We start from the raw sequence: 20,923 nt of genomic DNA on the forward strand, positions 1-20,923 counted from the left end.
GCCTCTTTTGACCTAGTCTTGGAAGTGATAACAGCATCTCTTCTGCTGCATTCTACTGGTTCCAAGAGAGTCACTAGGTTATGTCCAACGAACTTGTAGTCATGTTCCAAAACTGCCATAAATGCCAAAATGTCAGACGCTGTTGTATTAACTCATTTGATTTTTATTAAAACAACAACAACAACAACAACACACATAACACCTCAAGGTAGGTAGTCTTAGCCTTCTTATTTACACAGGTTAAATAAGTTCCCAGTATCACACCATTATTGAAAGAGCTAGGGTTCGAATCCAGTCTGGCCCCAGAACCCATCTCTACTAACTTATACCACCTCTACATCGAGCTGTGATTCCTGCTACATTCTGATAAGCTGCCATACACATAGATAATCCCTTTTCATTCACAATCAGTGGTATGCAAACTCCCAATACATTTACAATCATGTGACACAATTCTTACCTTCCTAGCTCTGACTTTTGCATATGTGGTTTCCTTTCCCTGGAATACTTTTATTTCAATTATTTGTTTGCCTATATCATTCAGTATTCAGGTCTTTTAGGGCGCTTTCCCTGATTACCCAGCGCTGGGGTGAGTGCTTTTCCTATGGGTGCACATGCCACCGGTGCCTAGTAGTTACTTTGCCTGTTGTCCTGGCTGTCTCTCCCATTGGACTCCAAGTTCCCCGAGGGCAGGGACGTTGTTTTGTTCACGAAAAGGATCTCCAGCACAGTGCCTGGTATGTAGTGTGCAAATAAGTACACACTAATCTCTCACACCCATACCCCTCAGCTACATTACTATATATTTCCCACATATAGACACAGACACTAAGACACTCTCCCGACACACACAAAATCTGTCATATTCACTCTTGCCCAAGCACGCTCAATCACTGTGACTTATTATTCCCCACGCTCAGTCTCGGTCACAGTCCTCACACACTGTCACCACCACAAGTTCAGCAGACACAATTCCTGTGACACAGCTCTGATCCTCCATCACTGACACATTCTGTTCTTCAATCATGTCATCATCTGTACTCTTCACACAGGATATTTACTCGCCTACAAACTGAGTTAAGATCACAACAGCTCTATTTTTCACACATGCCTTCACATACTGTTTTTTTTTTTTCTCATCCATATAATCCCTGACATACGGAATTACGGTCACATACTATCTATTGTCTTCTTCCCATTCCCACTTGACACCCTCTCTCATGCTCACGCACACACACACTCAACAAGGGCAGCCGTGGAGGTCTCAGCTCCGGAATCTCGCGCGGCCCCGCCCCGCCCCGCCCGCCCGCCCCGCCCCCTCATGCATATGCAGCACCAGCCCAGCAGCCCGGCCCCCAGACGGCCATTTGTAGCGGCGCTGGAGGCTGGCTCGGCAGGCGCTGCGGAGACGTGTGGACTCGCGCGCCCCATCGGTCGCTGCTGCCCCCAGCCTCTGCGGTCACCCCGCTCCTCCGCGCCTCGGGCGGGACTCGGCCAGCCGGGGCGCCGCGCTGCCGCCCGCACCGGCCTTCCCAGCAGCTCCGGGCGCCCGGGACCCCCGCCCGCCCGCCCGCTCGCCCGCAGCCCGCCGGCCGCACACGTCCCCGGAGCCGGGCCTAGGGCGGGCGGCGGCTCGGCGTGGCCGGGCTGGGCTCGGCGGCGTCCCCATGGCCGCGGCCGGCTGGCGGGACGGCTCCGGCCAGGAGAAGTACCGGCTCGTGGTGGTCGGCGGGGGCGGCGTGGGCAAGTCGGCGCTCACCATCCAGTTCATCCAGGTGCCTGGAGCGGGGCCCCCCCGGGGGCGGCGGGGGGGTTGGCGGGCAGGGGCTCTCGTACCTGTGGCGGGGCGGCCGCCGCGACCCCGCCCCGGAGGCGCCGCGCGGGCGGGGGGGACGCGGGGCCGGTCCAGTCCTCCTACCCCGCGGCCGCCGCGCTGCGCTCCTGTGTGCCCGGCGCCCTGCTCGCGTCCCGGGAGTCGGGCTTCTCAGGAATGCGGCCGGGAGGGCGGAGCTGGGCGGGTAGGAAGCGCCGATCCACCTTATCGCTCCGGCAGGGGCCCGAGCCCTGCGGGGAGGCAGCGCCGCCGCCGCGCCGGGCTTCCTGCCCGGAGCACCGGGGCGTCGGGCGCGGGGCTGGATGGAGCCCGGCGCGTTGCGTGCCCAGCTGCCCGGCCGTCTCCCGCCCCGTCGGGTGCGATCGCGGTGGCAACTTGGCCGTGGTTCCGCGTGGTCTCCGGGCTCCTCTGCGCCCGCCGAGCCGGAGCTGCCCGCTGCGAGCAGTGTGCTGCTCTTTGTGTGCGCGTGTGCTTTCCGTTTGAAGTCTTCCCGTAGGTAAGGTGCCCGGGTGGGAGTGTGGGATAAGGCCCCAGGGAAATGGTGGCTGCGAGGAAGTTAAGAATGTCCTTCGATACGGGTGAGACCATTTCCTAGGAATTCCTGGTGCCTTCCTCCTCCCGGCCGTGCCAAGGTGAAGTTTGGGATGGGCCAGACGAGGAGGTGACCGGCCGAGTCGAGCGGAGCGTTCTGTGTCCGTTCCAACCACCGTCGCCCCCACCCCCAACCCTCTCTGGTGGCTGAAGGCGGAGAGTAAGGGATGGAAAAGAAAAGGGAGGTGGAATTCTTCATTCTTGCGATTTGCTCTGGTGAGAGGTTCGACTGATCTTTTTTTGGCGATGAGAGAGAGAGAGAGAGAGAGAGAGAGAGAGAGAGAGAGAGAGAGAGAGAGAGAGAGAGAGAGAGAAACCCAGTTATCTCTCTCAGCTTTTGTCAACCTAAAAGGTGTGGCTTAAGCTGGGAGAGAACGAAGGTACCCCGTTATAACAAGTAACAAAGATATTCTTGGTCTATCAAGGAGTACTGTTAAGATTCTTTCTTTGGTGAAATATTTATTTCTGGCTTACGTTTCACCCGTTTGTTATCAATAGTGGCGTGAACATACAGAGTACTGAAACATGAATGTGATTGTTACCTTTCACCTTGACTAAATGAGCAGTAATTGACGTTATGCTACTTCAAGGTGTTAAAGACTGCTGCTGAAACCTTTGTATCCAGGAAGAGAAGATGTTTATGTAATGAGCATTTGCAGTATGCTCATTAGTGGGTTAAAAAATTACACTCACGAGGTGAGATTGGTGTAAGTTGAGCAGGCTGCAGGATCGGGGACGCCGTCATGTTGCCGTTTCCCTAGGGCTAAGAGAGACTTGCAGTAACTGGTGGCAAAGCAGAACAATTTATAGCTAACGCCCAAAGAAATTGGGGGCTGCCGTTAATTGGGGAGGGAGGGGAGTTGTGGGAGTTGTCCTGGAGTGAGAGTAATCTTGGGTTCTGAATGTATTTGAATCTGAATGTAAATGAATTACTTAATTAAGGAATTGGACCTTTTGTTTTTGGAAATAGTATTAGAAACCATTAGGAAAGTGGAATTGCTGGCTTTCTAATGATTTTCTAGAATTCATTTGTTAAAGCAATGTCTCCTTTATGAATAGGAATATACCTAGGTGCTCTAGATGATAGAAAAGAAATAGAGGAGCCATGTATGCTTGAGGAAGACATGCATTTATAGAGAAATAGTGTGCGCTTTGAGTCATAGACTTGAATGCCTGGTCTTGCTATGTTACTTATTCACTGTGAGAACATGGCCAAAATATGTATTTAGCTTCTCCAAGCCTCAGTTTTATCTTCAGTAAAACGGGTCTGATCACATTCTTTAAGTTATGGGAACCTTCTTAGCATTGTATCTGGCATGTAGTATGTACTTCGGTTAATGATGGTTAATGTAAGTTTGTGTACAGTTCTGTAATACATTTAAATGCAAAGGGAATCCAGAATCAGGGCAAAGTCTATTGGTACTTTGATAAAAGTACAACGTACGGTTGATAGTGGGGAGAGAGAACATGTCTTGTGTGAGTATGGGAAGTCATGCTAGCTTTGAGAGAGGAGGCAGTCAGGGAGGGGAGTGTGATAGGTGACTTGGGGCCAGTGAAAGGGAGAAACATGGCTTCTGATTTTGAGGAGACCTTCTGGAGAGTCAGGAGCCAGGCCACCAGGATAGAGTGTTTCATTTTGACCTGTGTATGTGCCTTACCAGAATCAAACCTGTCACCTTTTGGTATACAGGACGATGCTCTAACCAACTCCAGCCAGGGCCACCTGGATAGAGTGTTAGCTCTGTGTAATCTTAGGCAAATTTTACTTAACCTGTCTGTATGTCAGTTTCCCCTTCTGTAAACTGGGGAAATAGGAAGTATGAAGTACCACTCTTGCAAAAATTAAATGAATTACTATATGTCAAGAGATGAGAACACTGTCTAGTACACAGTAAAGCTACAGGCATAAGATTATTGATAGATTGTGGAGCAAACATGACTATCATCTTTACTTAATAGAGCTACTATTTATTGTCTGACTCCTGGGAAATTAAAATTCATTCTGCTGTGATTGTCTAGCAGTAGTAATTGGAGGGAGAAGAGACGGCGGAAGGATAATAATCTTAACAAGCGGAAGTCAGTTCTCTTCGGAGGAGATCAGGATGGCATAAATTGGTTTTATTTATTTTTTAAGACTCATGAGATTAAAAAACTTTTTTTATAAGGTTCAATATATATATTTTTTCTTTTATAATCTTGAGCAGAAAAAATATAATAAATTTTGGAGTGGAGAAGTTAAAAACAACTTTGCCTTTAGCCCTGACTTTAACTTTAGATTTACTTGTTGCTTTCTAGGCATATGAAGAGGTGCAAAATTAGGAAATTAAGGCAATAATTACTTAATTTAGGTGCATTTTCCTCTTTAAAAATGAATATAAATGTGGTAAAAATGTAAAATTTTATGTTATTAAGAATATATGTGTGTATGTGACCTTTCTGTTGTTGATAGTTGTGTGTTGTTTTTTTAAAAAAATATATTCTTATTGATTTCAGGGAGAGGGAGGGAGAGAGAGAATCATTGACCCGGTGCCTCCTGCACGCCCTCTACTGGGGATGGAGCCTGCAACCCAGCATGTGCCTTGACCAGAATCAACCTGGTATTCTTCAGTCCTCGGGCCAACGCTCTATCCACTGACCCAAACCAGCTAGGGCTGCTGTTTATAGTTTTTTTGGAAAAAGTTTTAGGTTCTGTTGGTCAATAGAATACCCAAATGGTTAGTAAACTCCAGCCAAAAAATGATCTTAACATTGTACAAAGTGAAGTGGAGAGAACATTTAATATCTGGGTTCTAGGCCTCCCTACTCAGGTAAAACTAAGGGATATCTTAATCTCCCTAATCTTTTCAAGCTTCAGTTTCTTCATTAAATATCGAGTTTGGTCGAACAAATCTCTGCATCTTTCAAATTCAAGGTCCTTTCTTACTCAGTTAACTAGCTGTGTGTTTTGGGTCAAGATCCTTAGGTTCTCCAAGCCTGTTTCTCTATATGAAAAGGGAACCAACAGTAGTACCTATAGGACTTCTGGGAGAAAATGATATAAAACATGCAAATCATTTAGCACAGTGCCATCTACAGAGTAAGTAAATAATTGTTACCTGGTTTTATTTGCTGTTACTTCTGTATCTTGTTCCTCCAAAACAAAATTTGTAATTTGTTCATTTTTTCCTTGACACATGATCTGGTCTCTTAAGTCTTCAACCCTCTCCTCCCCCTTCCCACCCAACCTCCTAATCCCCTCCTCACTTTTTGTGGTTATTTAGGTGATAAATGTTGATCCCATTTTGAGTTGGGGAAATTCTTTTTATTACTTGGGGGTTAATTTTGGGAAGTAATGGAGGAGTCATTGGGGTTTTGAGTTAATGCTAATCTAGCAACTTTGAGAAGAGACCAAACATGTTTTCCAGAATTAGAGAGGAATTTCCCAGTTTCTGATCTTCGTTTAGCAACCTTTTATTCAGCAGTTTGTCGGATTTTGAGCTATGTTGGGGGTAGCTGATTTCTCATATACTGAGTTTTAGTCTTACAATCTGTTAGTCTGGACCTGACTCAGACATTGCTTTTTACCTAAAGTTTGTCTTTTACTGAATGCTTTTCATGGCTCTTTCCTGGGACAGATCCTAAAAGAGACTTCAAGACTCATGTATTTGTGTTCTCAATTGATCCGTGTGTGAAGGTGTAGATTCCCGGATTGCTGTTCTCTTGCTACATCTTGAAGACATCCTGCAATTATAAATCACTTAAAATTATTTTTATCTGTGAATTTGAAACCATACTGTAGACTTATTTTTAGAGTGCAATTACTGTTTTATATTTTCAGAGTAATTTACAAATGAATTCTTAGCATTGAAAAATAAGACATCTCTCCCCATGGTGGAGAGATTTCCTCATTTTGGTAACAGTTGAAGTGATTCTGCTGGCAATTACTAGATACAAATGCTAGGTACTCAAGGAAGAACACTGTCTTCTTCCTTTTTTTTTTTTAAAATGTTTTTATTGATTTTAGAGAGAGCAAGGGAGAGGAGAGAGAAACATCAATTGGCAGCCTTCTCCCTCCTCCCTCAACACACACACACACACACACACACACACACACACACACACACACACACACACAGACACGCACACGTGTGCAACTCTTGTGCCCTGACCTGGAATCAAGTTGGCAACCTCAAACCGGCAACCTCTCTGGCACACCAAGTGAGCTTCACCGGCCAGGGCAACACTGTCTTCTTCTTCTTCTTTTTTTTTAACAACTTAGTTTTTAAAAAAATATATATTTTATTGATTTTTTACAGAGAGGAAGGGAGAGGGATAGAGAGTTAGAAACATCGATCAGCTGCTGCCTGCACTCTCCCCACTGGGTATGTGCCCGCAACCAAGGTACATGCCCTTGACGGAATCAAACCTGGGACCCTTGAATCTGCAAGCTGACGCTCTATCCACTGAGCCAAACCGTTTAGGGTGCAACACTGTCTTCTTAATAGAGGTTGACTACTTTTGTCAGAGGGGAAACAAGGAAATTCTAACCTACGATTTTTCTTATTCTAATCTGTGTTTTTGTGTGTGTGTGTCCTCCTGTGATGGAGAAGTTGCAGGAGTGTAGTGGGGACATGTCTGCTGAGTAGTTCAAGAACCCTGCTTTTGACAGGCAGCTAACTACTGGGAAGGTGTTTTTAATCCATCTGTGTTGTTGAAGTGTCCTGGGTCTTTCCCAAGTTTTGAAATGAAAGTAGTCTGTTTAATTCACCTAGGAAAATACATGCTAACTTTAAAAGTGGGGGAGGGTAGAGAAAGAGACTTTTTTAAAACCAGTACTGTTTTCTTTTTAATTTATTAAAAGTTCCCTTTTCAAAATAAAATTGATCTCTTAAAATTGAAACAGACTTTGTGATGATACTACATGAACATTTTTTTTTTTTGGGTATGGAAAAATAGAAGTACCTGTACGCTATTCTACTGTGCCCTCCTGAAAAGTGCTAAAGAGTAAAAGACTTTCTCTCTATTCGTAGACAGTGTGGCGTTAATAGTCATTGAATCTTCTTGAAAGGCCTTGATCTTGAATTACTTTGGGTTGAGCCACTGAGTCTGTGTTTGGGATTGAATTTTAGTTTAAAGTAATGTCCTTGGTAGGCCTCTGATTTCTGTTTTACAAAGAGAAATGTCTCTCAGGCTTTTATGAAAAAGACAAAGATTTATATACTTATTCACATATTTTTGGTATGGTTCTGAAAGAAGCAAAGAAATATAAGTTGTTAAATTGTGCTAATGGGGATATAATTAGACTGAGTTTCTTGTTACCTTGTAAATTTTGTTTTATTTTTAGTGATTTATGAAAGCAATGTGATTGTTTATTGGTTACATAGCAGTAAATAGCATTGTCTTACTTTAATTAAAACTTTTATAGTCACAGAATTTGTTGTTTGTATATATTAGCTTAATATTGCAAACCAACTTATCTTGTCCCCTCATATGGTGATTTTTTTTTTCCCTAGGTAGAGCTTTGTTTACAAGTAACAAATGTTCAGTACTAGAAATAGGTATACAACTGTCAAAATCACACCCAGTGTTGCTTAAAAAAAAAACCAAAAAACTTTACCCATATTTTCTCAAAGCTAACGTTTTACCATATCTGTTTCATCCTTCCCTCTCTATATATACACAGCTTTTATTATGAATAAGTAGAGTGTAAGTTGAAGACAGTGCCGTTATTTTTAAATACCTCCATGCAGATTTCCTAAAAATAGGGACATTTACTTATGTAAACATAGTATATAACCAAAATCAGAAACTAGATTATATATTGCTAATCAAATATGCAGATCTTTTTTCAAATTTTGCAAAATGTCCCCCAAATGACGTTTATAGCAAAAGAAAATCTCAGATTATACAGTACTTTGTTTCCATGTCTTTACATTTGGAACAGTTCTTTAGTCTTTGTGTTTTATAACTGATATTTTTGAAGAATACAGGTTAGTTGTTTGCAGAGTTCCCTCAATTTGAGGTTGGTTCTTTATGGTTCGATTCAGGTTATGCATTTTGGAGGCAGGAATAACACAGAAATGATGGTTTCTACTCAGTGCATTATATCAGGAGACATAGGGTACATTTTGATTTGACTATATGTGTGCTTACCTTTTGACTCAGTCACCCCAAATTTAGGAATTACATGAAGATACACTTCCAACAGTATTAAAATACACATGCATGAGGTCACAGCATTGTTTGTATTAAAAATAATTATAAGCAACCTACAGGATAGGAGAGGGGCTGAATAAGATATGATACATTCACCCAGTGGAACATTATATGCTGCTATGTAAAGAATGGGAAAAGTCTCTATGAACTGATGTGGAGTACTTTCCAGGATATATTGTTCAGTGAAAAAAAGGATCTACTGTATGTATAGTATACTACCTTTTGTGTAAAAAAGGAGGGGAAATAAAATACATATATATTTGTTTATTGGGACAGAAACAGTATAGGAAGGAGAAATTACTGAGATTGGTTACCCATAGGAGGTAGGTGGGAATGGGAGTGGCAGCCCTCCTGAGGATACCTTTCTGACTTTTGGAACCATGTTTACATATTCAGTATATAAATAGCAAACACCAACAAAATCAAGTGATGAAGAAAAACACACCCTAAGGTAGACTACATACAGAAACAAGTGAACCAAACCTTTTTTCAAATGAGCAACATACCCACACTGAAGTGTGTGTGTCAGGGGGACAACTAAGTAACTTTTGAACCTGGATTTGGACTATGTCCTTAGGATGAGGACCAAAACAACAACACACACACAAAAAAACAAACAAAAAACAAAAACAAGATCCCTCCTCCAAACAAACGGTTTGAACCCTATCTAGTTAAAGGCTTTTCTTTTTTTGGTCACAGAAGCATGGGTTTGCAATTTTGAAACAGTTTTCTATACTTGGATTAAGCAAATAAATAAATATAATTCTGGAAAATGGAAGCCACATTTTCTCACTGTTGGAGAAAGAATTATAAATGTGAGAAGGGGGAGGCCTAGAATGAACTCTGATGTTTGATTGGAATTGAAGATGTTAGCATGAACTCATGGCTGAAAATGTACATGGGTAGATAGATATAGAAATAGATGTGTGTGGATATACATACACACATCTATATATCTTTTTGCCAACTCTGTCTGCTGAGAGGGCTGAGAAACAATGGGCACTCCATTAGCAGGGAAAACAGATAGAGCCAGACCTTGGTTTCTGAGTACCAGGCTTTACTAAGAGGAAACGTGGTGAAATGACTGATCCCAGGGCTGAGGCAGGGAAAAATAGAAGATGAGCTTGGAGCATCTTGTAGTGCCATAAAGTAAGAAGTGCTTAAAAAATGAAATGATGGTGGAATGTCAGAGACATACAGCCAATCTGTAAGAACTCCCATTGGTCAACTCTGGGACAATATATCAGCATCAAAATAAATAATGATAGTAATTGATTATTGCCCATAAATAAAGTAAGGATCTATGACTCCATAGTGATAAGTAAATGGAGGAGGAAGGGAATTTAAGGTAGAATTCTGACTAATGAGCATAGAGGAAATGGAATTAGAAAGTCATTTGGCAATTATAACAGTATGCATCATAAGCGGATGTAAAAACTAGTGGCTGAGACTAGTTGGCCTGGCTCAGTGGTTGAGCGTAGACCTATGAACCAGGAGGTCATGGTTTGATTCCCTGTCAGGGCATATGCCCAGGTTGTGGGCTCGATCCCCAGTAGGGTGCAGGAGGCAGCGGATCAGTAATTATCTCTCATCATTGATGTTTCTATTTCTCCTCCCTTCCTCTCTGAAATCAATAAAAATGTATGAAAAAACAAAAACAAAAACCCTAGTGGCTGAAAGTTTGAGTAGCTAGAGTATCTATCTGCCCATAAAATATTACTAGTTACTAAGGGGAAATCATAACCACAGGAGAGAAACCTGGCTGATATCACCTTGAATGAGTGATCAAAGATCTCTGATGCTGCTTTGGGTAATAGTAATAAGCAGGGTTTGTTTTACTCAGTTATGCTAATAAGATCTGGTCTTCATAAATTATTAAAACTATTCATAGTCTTAAACACTTAATTAGAAAATCAGAATAATAGTGTTTCCAGTTACAGAGAATGAGGAGTTTAGCAGTTATGTTTGCTCTTTCATAAATTTTGTGTCCTTATTTAAAGCAACCAAAAGTGTGTGATTGAATTATTTTTAAAAGATTGCTTTTTTGTCTTTTGCATTTTATTTTGTTATTATAATAGTAAAAAACAAACAAACAACAACTCAGTAGTATGAATCCCTTCCTCATTTAGGGTTATTGCTTTTGCCAATTCTATCATTCTAACTGGTTTCATGCTTTTAAGCAGTCCTCGTCAACAGCTAGTTTTTATAATGAATTGTGATTCAGAGAACACTTTCAAGTATGTTTTACTGAGAAGATTTCTAAGACTGTATTTACTTTTACATGCTAAATAATTATTTGGCTGGATATAAAATTATTGGGTCCCAACATTATTGTATTAAAACAGTGGAGGTACCACTTTATTTACCGTTCGTGGCTTTACCTTTGTCTGGCTGGTCTCAAGTTTCTATTCTGCAGGAATAACTGGTTTTCTACTTGTATACTTATAGCCTTCTCTTATCATTGGAAATGGAAACATTAATAAGGAACTAGAAGTTTTTCTCTGTTCACTAACTTTCCCTGGGAAACAATGAAACACTCTCAGGGAAAGTTTTCCTCTCCATTTTTGTATTCATTTTCTCTATTATCTTGTGAAATGCCTATTACTTGTGCATTGATTCTCTGAAGTATTTATACCATATTGGCTTAAATTAACTAATGAAAAAGGTAAGACAGTATCCATTTTAGGAGAATTTGTCAAATTTGCTTTCTGTATTATTGATCTTTTTTTCTTATGTGTCAGAATATGTTTTTTTAAATTTATCTTAGCTGTTCCTTTTTTAAAATATATTTTTATTGGTTTCATAGAGGAAAGGAGAGGGAGGGAGAGAGAAACATCAATGATGAGAGAGAATTATTGATCAGCTTTTTCCTGCATGCCCTCTACTGGGTATTAAGCCTGCAACCCGGGCATGTGCCCTGACCAGGAATCAAACTGTGACCTCCTGGTTCATAGATCAGTGCTCAACCACTGAGCCACACTGGCCGGTAATCTTAGCTGTTCTTGGTGTTGAAAGTAAAGAACTGGTCATCCCTTAGAATTATTGCAGGCCACTGAGATTTCTATTCTTTTTGATGCCAAACTGCAAGTTGATATATAGGAAGCTTCAATTTTTGGAGTAGCAGGATTTCAGCAGATGTAAAATTCTGTTAAATCTGCTAAGACATTCAGCCACATTTGGGTTTTTGGCTGAGAGATATAAATTTGAGATAGTTAAAAGGGATAGTTTTCGAGTTTATTAATCCTTCAAGTCTTAGCTTTCTGCACTGAGACAAGTGGGAGAGTTATGGGTGAGAGGAGATCGAGATAGAGAGAGATAGAGAATGTTAAGCTGTAAAATGCAGATTAAGGTAAAGGCTTTTCTTGTAGGTGTAAAATTTGGAATGGTCTAGAAGCAAAAGGAATCCTTCAGAGAGTGTGTGTGTGTAAGTGTAATTTTAAGTATGGTTATTTTATATTGCATAGTATGTGGAAGTATTTCATGATTTCATATATAAACTTTTGTTGTTGCTTTCTCCTTTAAAAAGAAATGAGATTGATTGCCATCTCTTACTGTAGTGCTATAGATATATGCTATAATTTATATTTTTAAATATATTTTAAAGGAATTCTAGAGAGGACAGAATGTTTTTCTTCTGTTACCATCATCACAAAGTCTAGTGTCCTTCATGACTTTTAGAAAGGCATGACAAAACTGATTTTGCATTGTTTTCTTTGATAAGAAGTCTTGTGCTTTTTATCAATTTTTAGATAATTTTAATTTGAGTTTGAATATCTTCTTAATTTGAGTAATTTAAACTTGGTGAGGGATTGAATTGATTCTTTTAAAGATTTCTGGCTTTACAAAGCTATTGTCAAAGAATATGACCTGTAAATTCTCTATGTTTTGGATAATTAAGAATTTTTAATTGATTTTTGTAAATATTCCAAGAACATGAGAGAAGAATGAATATTTATTTATGTCATATATGGTGCAAAGTTTAACAGAAATCTATTGAAATGGAAGTTGTTGATTGTATTATTCAAATTTTTATTATTTTTAAATATATACATATATTTTTATTGATTTCAGATAGGAAGGGAGAGAGAGAGAAACATCAATGATGAGAGAGAATCATTGATCGGCTGCCTCCTGCAACTCCCTGCTGGGGATCGAGCCCGTAACCTGGGCATGTGTCCCTGAGAGGGAATTGAACTGTGACCTCCTGGTTCATAGGCTGATGTTCAACCACTGAGCCATGCCAGCCCGGCAAGTGTTAGGTCTTGAACAAGACATAGTAAATTAAAAAAAAAAAAAAAAGGTCTTTGGAATGAGGAGTTGTATTTGTTATGGTTCCATAGCAGCTAGTTACTAAAGAGGACAAAGAACTGGATTTTATAGTTTCTCTGTAATTAAAAGGTTATGTGTATGTGGCATGTGCACATTTGAATGTTGAGTTTTCAAAGTTTTAGCAGTTGGATCCATAGCATTCCGTTTTATTCAAAATAGTCTTTAGAGAAGATAGTCCCATTTTAATCTCTCTGAAAATCCTGATTTAGGAAATGTAAAACAGCCTAAAATAGTAAGGTCTAATGATATATTACTTTTGTTTTATTTCCTAGTGGGTTCTCTCTTAATGTCTTGTTTTTAGTTAAATGATGACATGTGGTTGATCACAACAGTTAGTAATTTGTTAGCTGAAAGGGAAAGAGCAGTAAGCAAGTAATCAAGTTAAACTGCAAAGGAAGATTTGTGATAAATGCAACATTAAGTTTCAGAATTCTTGTGGAAAAGATATGTGACTTAAATTTGTAATTTGGTCCCTTTTGCCTCTGGAGATGTGTCAATTAAAGTAAGGTAGGGAAATTCACCTTATGCAGGTACTTTAAACTGAGGAAGGAGTGAACTTAAGGTTAGAAAGGACTTGTGGGTTTGGGGAATAAAAAAGTAAAATAAAGGTGTAGATCTGATAATTTAATGACGTGTAGACATTTACATGAATGGTCATAGTAGTTTAATTGAGTACTATATAAATTTATTATTTTCAGATATTAGCATGGAATTTCCATGCCATCCACTTGGTTTGAATTAGTTACTTTTAAATTATCAAGTTACTTAATGTTAAAATTTTCTTAACCACTGCAGTATTTTATGGTAAAGCACTTTTCATTCAGTTGAAAGTTAAGAATGGAGTAGGAATTGGTGAAGTTGCAAATTAATAATTCAGACTTCATCAAATGTTGGGTTTGGGGGTTATTTCTTTAGTTCCATGGTCATAATTTTAGCAAGTTAAAATAGTGTGGAAAACTTTTACTTCTGTTATAGACTTGTGATTCTCAGTTTTAATTTTACATTTAAAGACACAGGCATGTATTGTTCAGTTTTCCTCCTTTCTCAAATCATTGCAAATTATGTAGTTGGTTAGATTTCTTTGTAGCAGTTTCAGGAAGGAGCCATTCACTCTGCTGGTTAGTCAAATGAAGTTGTCTGACATGGGTTACTTTAGTTTGTGGTTTTAGACAAACAGTACATAGTACACAGCTGTTGCTCCAACAGCTTTGTTCCAGCTGTCTTAGTGGCCTGTCACAAAATACCCCACATTCTTTTTTTTTTTCTTTAATGGAAACCCTTGTAATATTCTATTAAAGTGGATCCTAGTAATTACTTTAATGACTTTACTTTTATCCCCATCAATAGCTATTTATTCAGAATGATGCTAAAATGGATTATGTTAATAGATTTAAACTTTGTAATATTTATACTTTTTTTTGTTGTGAATTAAAGTTGCAGTTTTGAAATATTTATACAAGTTAACATTGAAAAAGGCACCAAACTTAATATCCCCAGGTAACTAGCTGGTATCTGGGTAGAAACTGGCATATTCTAATTTCTTATTTAACCTAGAGTTTGTATTAATTGATTTCAATAGAATTCTAAGGTGAAAAGCTATAATAGTGTGATTATAGAGCTTGTATAGGTAGACTTTAGTTTGTGCTTTTTAAAAGACCTCACCTGATAATATGTTTTTATTGATTTTTAGGGAGGGAGAAAGGGAGGATGGATAAGGGAGGATAGGATAGGACTATGCTCCAACCAACTGAGCCACCTGGCCAGGGCTTTAGTTTGTGTTTTGATAAGGTGGTTGGACTTCAATTAATTTTCCTATCCTATATATATATATATATAGTAACTGAATTATAATACTAAGGGTTTCAAGTTCTGTTATTTTACTAAGGAACATAGACCCCTGAAGAATATTTTGAATCAGTAATGACTAATGTATATTGAGCATTTTCTTAGACACCATGGTAAAATCTTTATGAGCATTGCCTTATTTGATCTTTACAATTATATCTTTTTTACTGATAGGGAAAGTGAGGCTGAGAGTTTAAATAAATTGCTCAGGATCCCACAATATGACTCAGATGGGACTTGAGTCCCTATTTTCTGATTACAAAATGCCAGAGGGATATATTACCGTGCCGCCCCCAAGCATATTTTATTTTGTAAACTTATTTATTAATATATTTATCTATCTACCTTAATAATGAAGTCTTTGCCTAAATTTTTCTTTTGAAAGCATTTTTTAAAAAAATTGATTTTAGAGAGAGAGAGGCAGGGAGAGAGAGCGAGAAACATCGTTTTGTTATTCCACTTGTTTACACATTCATTGGTTGATTCTTGTATGTGCCCTGACCCTGCAACCTTGGCATAGCAGGAAGGTGACGCTCTAACCATTGGACATCTGGCCAGGGCCAAGTTGTTTTTTCTTTTTTTTTTCTTTTTTAAAAATGGTTAGGTTCATGGAACATTTTCCATTTAGTTGAAAAAACTAGGAGAGCTGGGATTGAAGAGGGAATGAAGTTTCCCTGAAAGTGTCCCTTTGCCTCCCTTTTTCCTCCCTCCTGCCTCCCTGTGACCCATTTCTCAGCACTCCTGTTGTGATGGCTGCTTCTCTTCCCCATCTGGCAGCCCCCAGAATCCTGCCCCGTACCTATTAGTAATTCTGTCTCTCACGCAGTGTACTGGAGAAAGGCAGTGTGATCACACTTAGTCACAGTCTGTGTGAATACACATCGGTGACTCTTCTGAAGCTGTGTCATCCTTTAGCCAGTATCCCCTTTTAGCTGACTAACTCTTACTCTTCTTTCTAGATGTAAATAAGGCTCTTCATTTCCAACAAGCCTTTCTGAGGGAATATCCAGATTGGACTAGGTGCCCCTCCCATGTGCTTCCATAGTATGCTCTGCATGTTTTTCCCTGAACCTTTTGAGAGTAAGCTGTGGAAGTGATGCTGCTTTAGTGTTTAATTCTTGAATATCAAAAAAGAGCCTTTTATATAACCTTAGTACATTTTTCAACTATAATCTAACTTAATCCAAACTTTACCAATTGTTACAATAATGTCCTTTATAACAAAAGAGAAAAAATATTTTTGGTCCAGAATCCATTCCAGGATTGCATGTTGCACTTATTTTTCTTGTCTTTTTAGTCGTAAAGTTATTTGTAAAAATATCCCACAACTTGGGTTGTCTGAATTTTTTTGTAGTTGTTAATCCTCACTGGAGGACATTCTTTTCGTTGATTTTTAGAGAATGGAAGAAGGGGGGTGAGATGGGGGGTGAGAAAGAGAGAGAGAGACAGAGACAGAGACATAGACATTGATTAGTTGCTTCCTGCTTGCGCCCCAACCGGGCTGGGAACGAATCTGCTACCCAGGTATGTGCCCTTGACCAGGAACGGGCTGACACTCTAGCCGCTGAGCCACAGTGGCCAGGCCATCATCTGATGTTTTCTTTCCATTAGAATCAAATCGTGTAGTTTTGGCAGAAATAGCACAAAAGAAAAGTCTCCAGTACATCATGTTACGGAGGGCATGTACATTTTTCCTATTGCTGATCATGTAGAATCTGGTAATGTAGTTAACCACTGGACAATTAGTAATTGTTCCCTCTGTAATTAATATATATCTTGTGGGTAGAGATACTAAAACCAGATTAATAGCTAGTTATTTTCCAGCCTTTGGGGTTGGATATCTTTCTCTTCCTTTAACTCCTCTCTGTTCTCCCTTCCTTATTTCTTAGTTTCCTTCTTTATTGTTACATTTGCTGTCTCCAGTTAGCATTTTGTGCAGAGAATGTTTTTTAATGCCCTCAAAGAATGCTTGCATCATACTAATATTTTCTTTAGGGGCAAAAGCCCTCAGTTAATACATTTTCTCTATTTAGTAAAGTGTCTATGTTTTCTTGACTTTGGTTTCTTCATTTATAAAACGAAGGGGCTGAAATAGATTTTAATCTAAGGTCCTTTCAGATTCTAAAGTCCTATGGCACATGAGTTTGTGTTTTAAAAAATGATTTAGATTGTTATATTTTATTTAACATTTTTTTCATAAGGTTTTTAAAAGGCTGTCTTTATACTTCGTTTTGTACAACATAAAAATGTTTCATTGCTTTGGCTTGTAAGAGAACTATCCTTACTTTGACTTGGGCCAAGATATTTTTCACATCTAGATAATGCCTCTTCCCAAGCTGGAAGACAGAGTGGTATTCTTCCCTTTTGATGGGGTAGGGATGGGAGTGGGCACTCATCCCCTCAACAGTCATTAAGTAAATCCTGTAATTCCTTAGCGTTTTCTAAATTGTTTAAAACAAAGAAGAGAAGAAAAAAACACAATTCAGTCCAATAGTGTTTATTACCTTGAATAACATGATTTATGTATATTTTCTTTTGGAGGGTTTTATAGAGTTTCTAAAGTGAGAATCTTGAATTAGTGTTGAATTTAGAGCACATTATTTAATTGTAGAATTTTTTCATTATAAACAGAGTAAAGGGTTATTTCAACATTGTTAATAATTTTAAGTTCTGTAGTAGAAGCATTAGGTTAAAAATAAATTGTAGAAAATTAATTTGGGCATATTTTAACTTTTTAAAAAGCATTTTTATAATAACTAGCATTTAATTCTATGATTTACATTTGTGTATACTTTAGTTTTCAGGGACCTTTTGTGTACATGATTTCCTTCTGTACCAGCAACAAACCTTTATGATTGAAAGGCAGTATGACATTGTCATGGTCATCGTTATTTCCATTCTGTACATGAGGAAATGGAGGCTTGGGAAGAAGTGATTTACCCGAGGTCCTATGGCAAGTAAACAGTGAAGCTAGGATTTATGTTGGTTTCCTGACTCTTAAAATAGAGTTTCTTTTTACTACAGAATTATGAATGTTAAAATGGGACAAAAATGTCAACACTTAAGTAGAGGGAGACTGAAAAAGAGATACATACTCATTTAATGAATAAAATTCTGGAGCACTGAATAGGGGAGGGGGGAAGAGAGGGAAGAGTAAGTGAAGTTTCGTCAGAAACACTTGCTGACCTGATACGTTTCTATGAAAACTGTTAATTATGGTGATTGATGAAGGTTAGAGTGGGGCCAAAGATTAATAATGGCATCTTTCTCTCTAAAATGTACCTAATAAGACTGAGGTATCCATTCTACAAATAATCACTGTTGTATAAATGCCTGAGAATGACAAACACCAAATTTAGGTATTGTTTACCTCTTGGGGTGGGGAGGTGGAATATATTGTTGAGGGACATATAAGGGCCTAGAATCATATTGTTAATGTTTTATTTCCTAAATTGGGAGGGAGGTATACATATTCTTAATTTTTTTCTTCGTAACATTTTCTGAGATATAGTTAACAAAAATGTACTCTGAATTGACTGGAAACTTTTAGCTCTCATTTTAGTGTTCAAGGTATCTTGACTTGGTTGATGCGACACAAGTGTATTCTTTAGGGGTTTTCCTCCAGGGTGGGAAACTGTTTTTTCCCCCTCAGTGTATTCAAACAAATAAAACTTGAGTACAATACTTACTACAGTAAAAAGTTCATATTTGAGTTTGTGAGTAAAACTGCTTTGTGTGAATGTGTGTATAGAAGTGTGTGCATTGTGATTTGCTTTAAAATCACTATACAGTTTCTAAAGATTTCTCCAGAGCACAGTATCTGATTTCATCTTGGTGGTTACAGGAACTGATGATTAATTTTGCCTTACATTTCCTGTATGAAGAAGTGATACCTTTAACTTTTCCCAGCACAAAATTCTTAATACTGTTTGTAGTCATACAAAATGAATGCTCACATAATGTGGTTTTAGGGAGGTATGAGTAAGGATTAAAAGAAAATCTGGAATATCATATATTAGACCCATGATCTGTGCTATACTGTTGACATTTTTTTGGTCATAAAATTAACTCATTTGTAATATAAGTTTGGACTGAGAACATTTTCATCAGGAGTTGATTTGTGTGTGTGTGTGTGTGGGGGGGGGGTTAGGATTATTTAGTTATTTAAAAATGTGCTACCTTTTTGGTTGCTTTATGAATGAAAGGAATTTTATTTACAAGTTTGAATGATCAGAGTATTAGAAAAAATGTTGTTTATATCAAAGCTTTGCCTTTATTTGGGTACTTCTGATTTTTGGAGAGGTTAGATGGGAGAGCGAAAAGGAATTCTGTGTTCCTTAATGTGAATGTACACTTACATGTTGCTAATTTCCCCAGTAAAGAAATTTATTGCAAACATGGTTTAAGGGCATCTTTGGATTTATAGAGCCTAATGTGTGCTTAAGAAGAAGTGCGTGGGTACAGGTAGAAGGTTGGGGAAGGTGTATTAATTTTCTTTTTTTATGACACAGTTTTAGATCTTATAATGCATTTGACAGAGAATTTTGCTTTTTTATATCATAACATTTTAAGATAACAAGAATTACAAGTGAGCATTGTATCAGGACTTTGCAGACCCTTGGTTTTTAATATAATCTCTAGAACATCCATAAATAATAATATATACATACAAATACAACCTAATTATTTTCTTAGTCGTCAAAGCTTTCTGTGTAATTTAAGCATATCAAATAGGTCTAATTACTTTACAATTTTTCTTCTAAAAGAAGAGAAAAATCTTTTGAGGTGTTCAGGGGCCTGATGTGTTTGTACCTGTGATGTTGGTGGTAAAACAGCACCAATTGTTACCAGTGAAGTTGGACCTCAGTTCTTGAGTTTGGCAAATAAAGAATTCAGAGCCAGGAACTCAAATTATAATATAAAGTTTATTTAGAAAGTTATAGAGATAGTAAAAGTGAGCAGTGGAAGAAACTAACAAGGAAAAAACCCAAAGAAATCCACACCAAGGCACATCATAATTAAACTTCTAAAAATTAAAGACAAAGAAACAAGTTACAGAGCAAACGAAGGGCCGTTAGAGCTTAGGAAAGTACACTTGGAAAGGTGGTTCCAGGAGGTGTGATCTGGGGGGAGAGAGAGTGCGCCACTCTTGTTTTTTATTTTAGATGTTTGAGTTATCTCCTTTTGCGGGGGATTACCTATGAGTTAGTTAACTCATGGTACAAATTGGGGGTCCCCTGGTGTTTTTGGATGGATTCTGAATGTCATCTAAGGACTAGACTCTTGTATTGATTTTTGAGAACTTGTAAGTGTTTTGCTTCTAAAATTGTTTATTGTTGCAGGTTTTCTTTCTCTGGTGTCTTCTCAAAAGCACAGCCATTCTTCCAATTCCCAGTGGCAAATGGAAGCTGTGGTCTATTAAAACGTGTTTTATAGAAGATAATTAAAAAAAATTTTTTTTTTTTTTTTGTATACAGGACTCTTTTTGGCAGTTCGGTGAAGCCTATGGATTTCAGAATACTGCCTTTTAAATGTATAAAATAAAATAAAATTCATAGGATTATAAAAGGAGACCGATTACTTTAAATACAGTTACCAAAATACTAAAAACAAAAGTCTTCCTATTTAACTTGTGTTGAGTGTAAGTACTATTTTGAATTATCTGCAACCAGTTACATGAAGTATCTGTGATTTCTATTGGAAACAGTCACAGGTATTGCTACAGTGGTTTATTGAAGAAAATGCTAAATTTCAGTTAGAGGTTAGTCAGAAAATATTTTTCTCTGTCCACATTTTTGAAGTTTTAATTCCAAGAACCACTTTTTAAATGCAGTAAAAAACAAACAAAAGGGGTTTGGAGCCAGATGACTATGGGGTTGAGTCTCGTATTCACTACTTGTTATTATTATCTACATATTTTTGCAACTCTGAGCCTTAATTTCCTCACGAATATAACGGAGATGGCAGTAGTACTTGTGGGTTTTTAGCATATTATACCTAGAGCACCCACAAAAAAAGCTAGAATCTCACAAGTACTATTACCACCTCTCTCTATCATCACAGTTTACTGGTATTGTCGTTTTACTAGTTTGAGTGAAGTATGAATTTGTTACCTCCTGTTACGCTCCT

The 20,923-nt window shown here is 38.5% G+C and overlaps 1 protein-coding gene across 2 annotated transcripts in view; it reads left to right on the forward strand.

Moving 5' to 3' along the window:
- Positions 1-1,363: 1,363 nt before the first annotated feature.
- RRAS2 (RAS related 2) overlaps positions 1,364-20,923 on the forward strand; it is a 76,654-nt gene continuing 57,094 nt past the window's right edge. The window contains exon 1 of one of the 2 annotated variants that reach the window (XM_079789474.1): positions 1,364-1,775. In XM_079789474.1, the coding sequence (XP_079645600.1) occupies positions 1,668-1,775 (108 nt within the window). In that variant the 5' untranslated portion in view covers positions 1,364-1,667. Of the gene's footprint in view, positions 1,776-1,866; positions 2,331-20,923 lie in introns of those variants that run through there. The other variant, XM_079789475.1, reaches the window with a different exon arrangement.

This window comes from Cnephaeus nilssonii (genome assembly GCF_951640355.1).
Source record: "Cnephaeus nilssonii genome assembly, chromosome: 13".
Lineage (NCBI taxonomy): Eukaryota > Metazoa > Chordata > Mammalia > Chiroptera > Vespertilionidae > Cnephaeus > Cnephaeus nilssonii.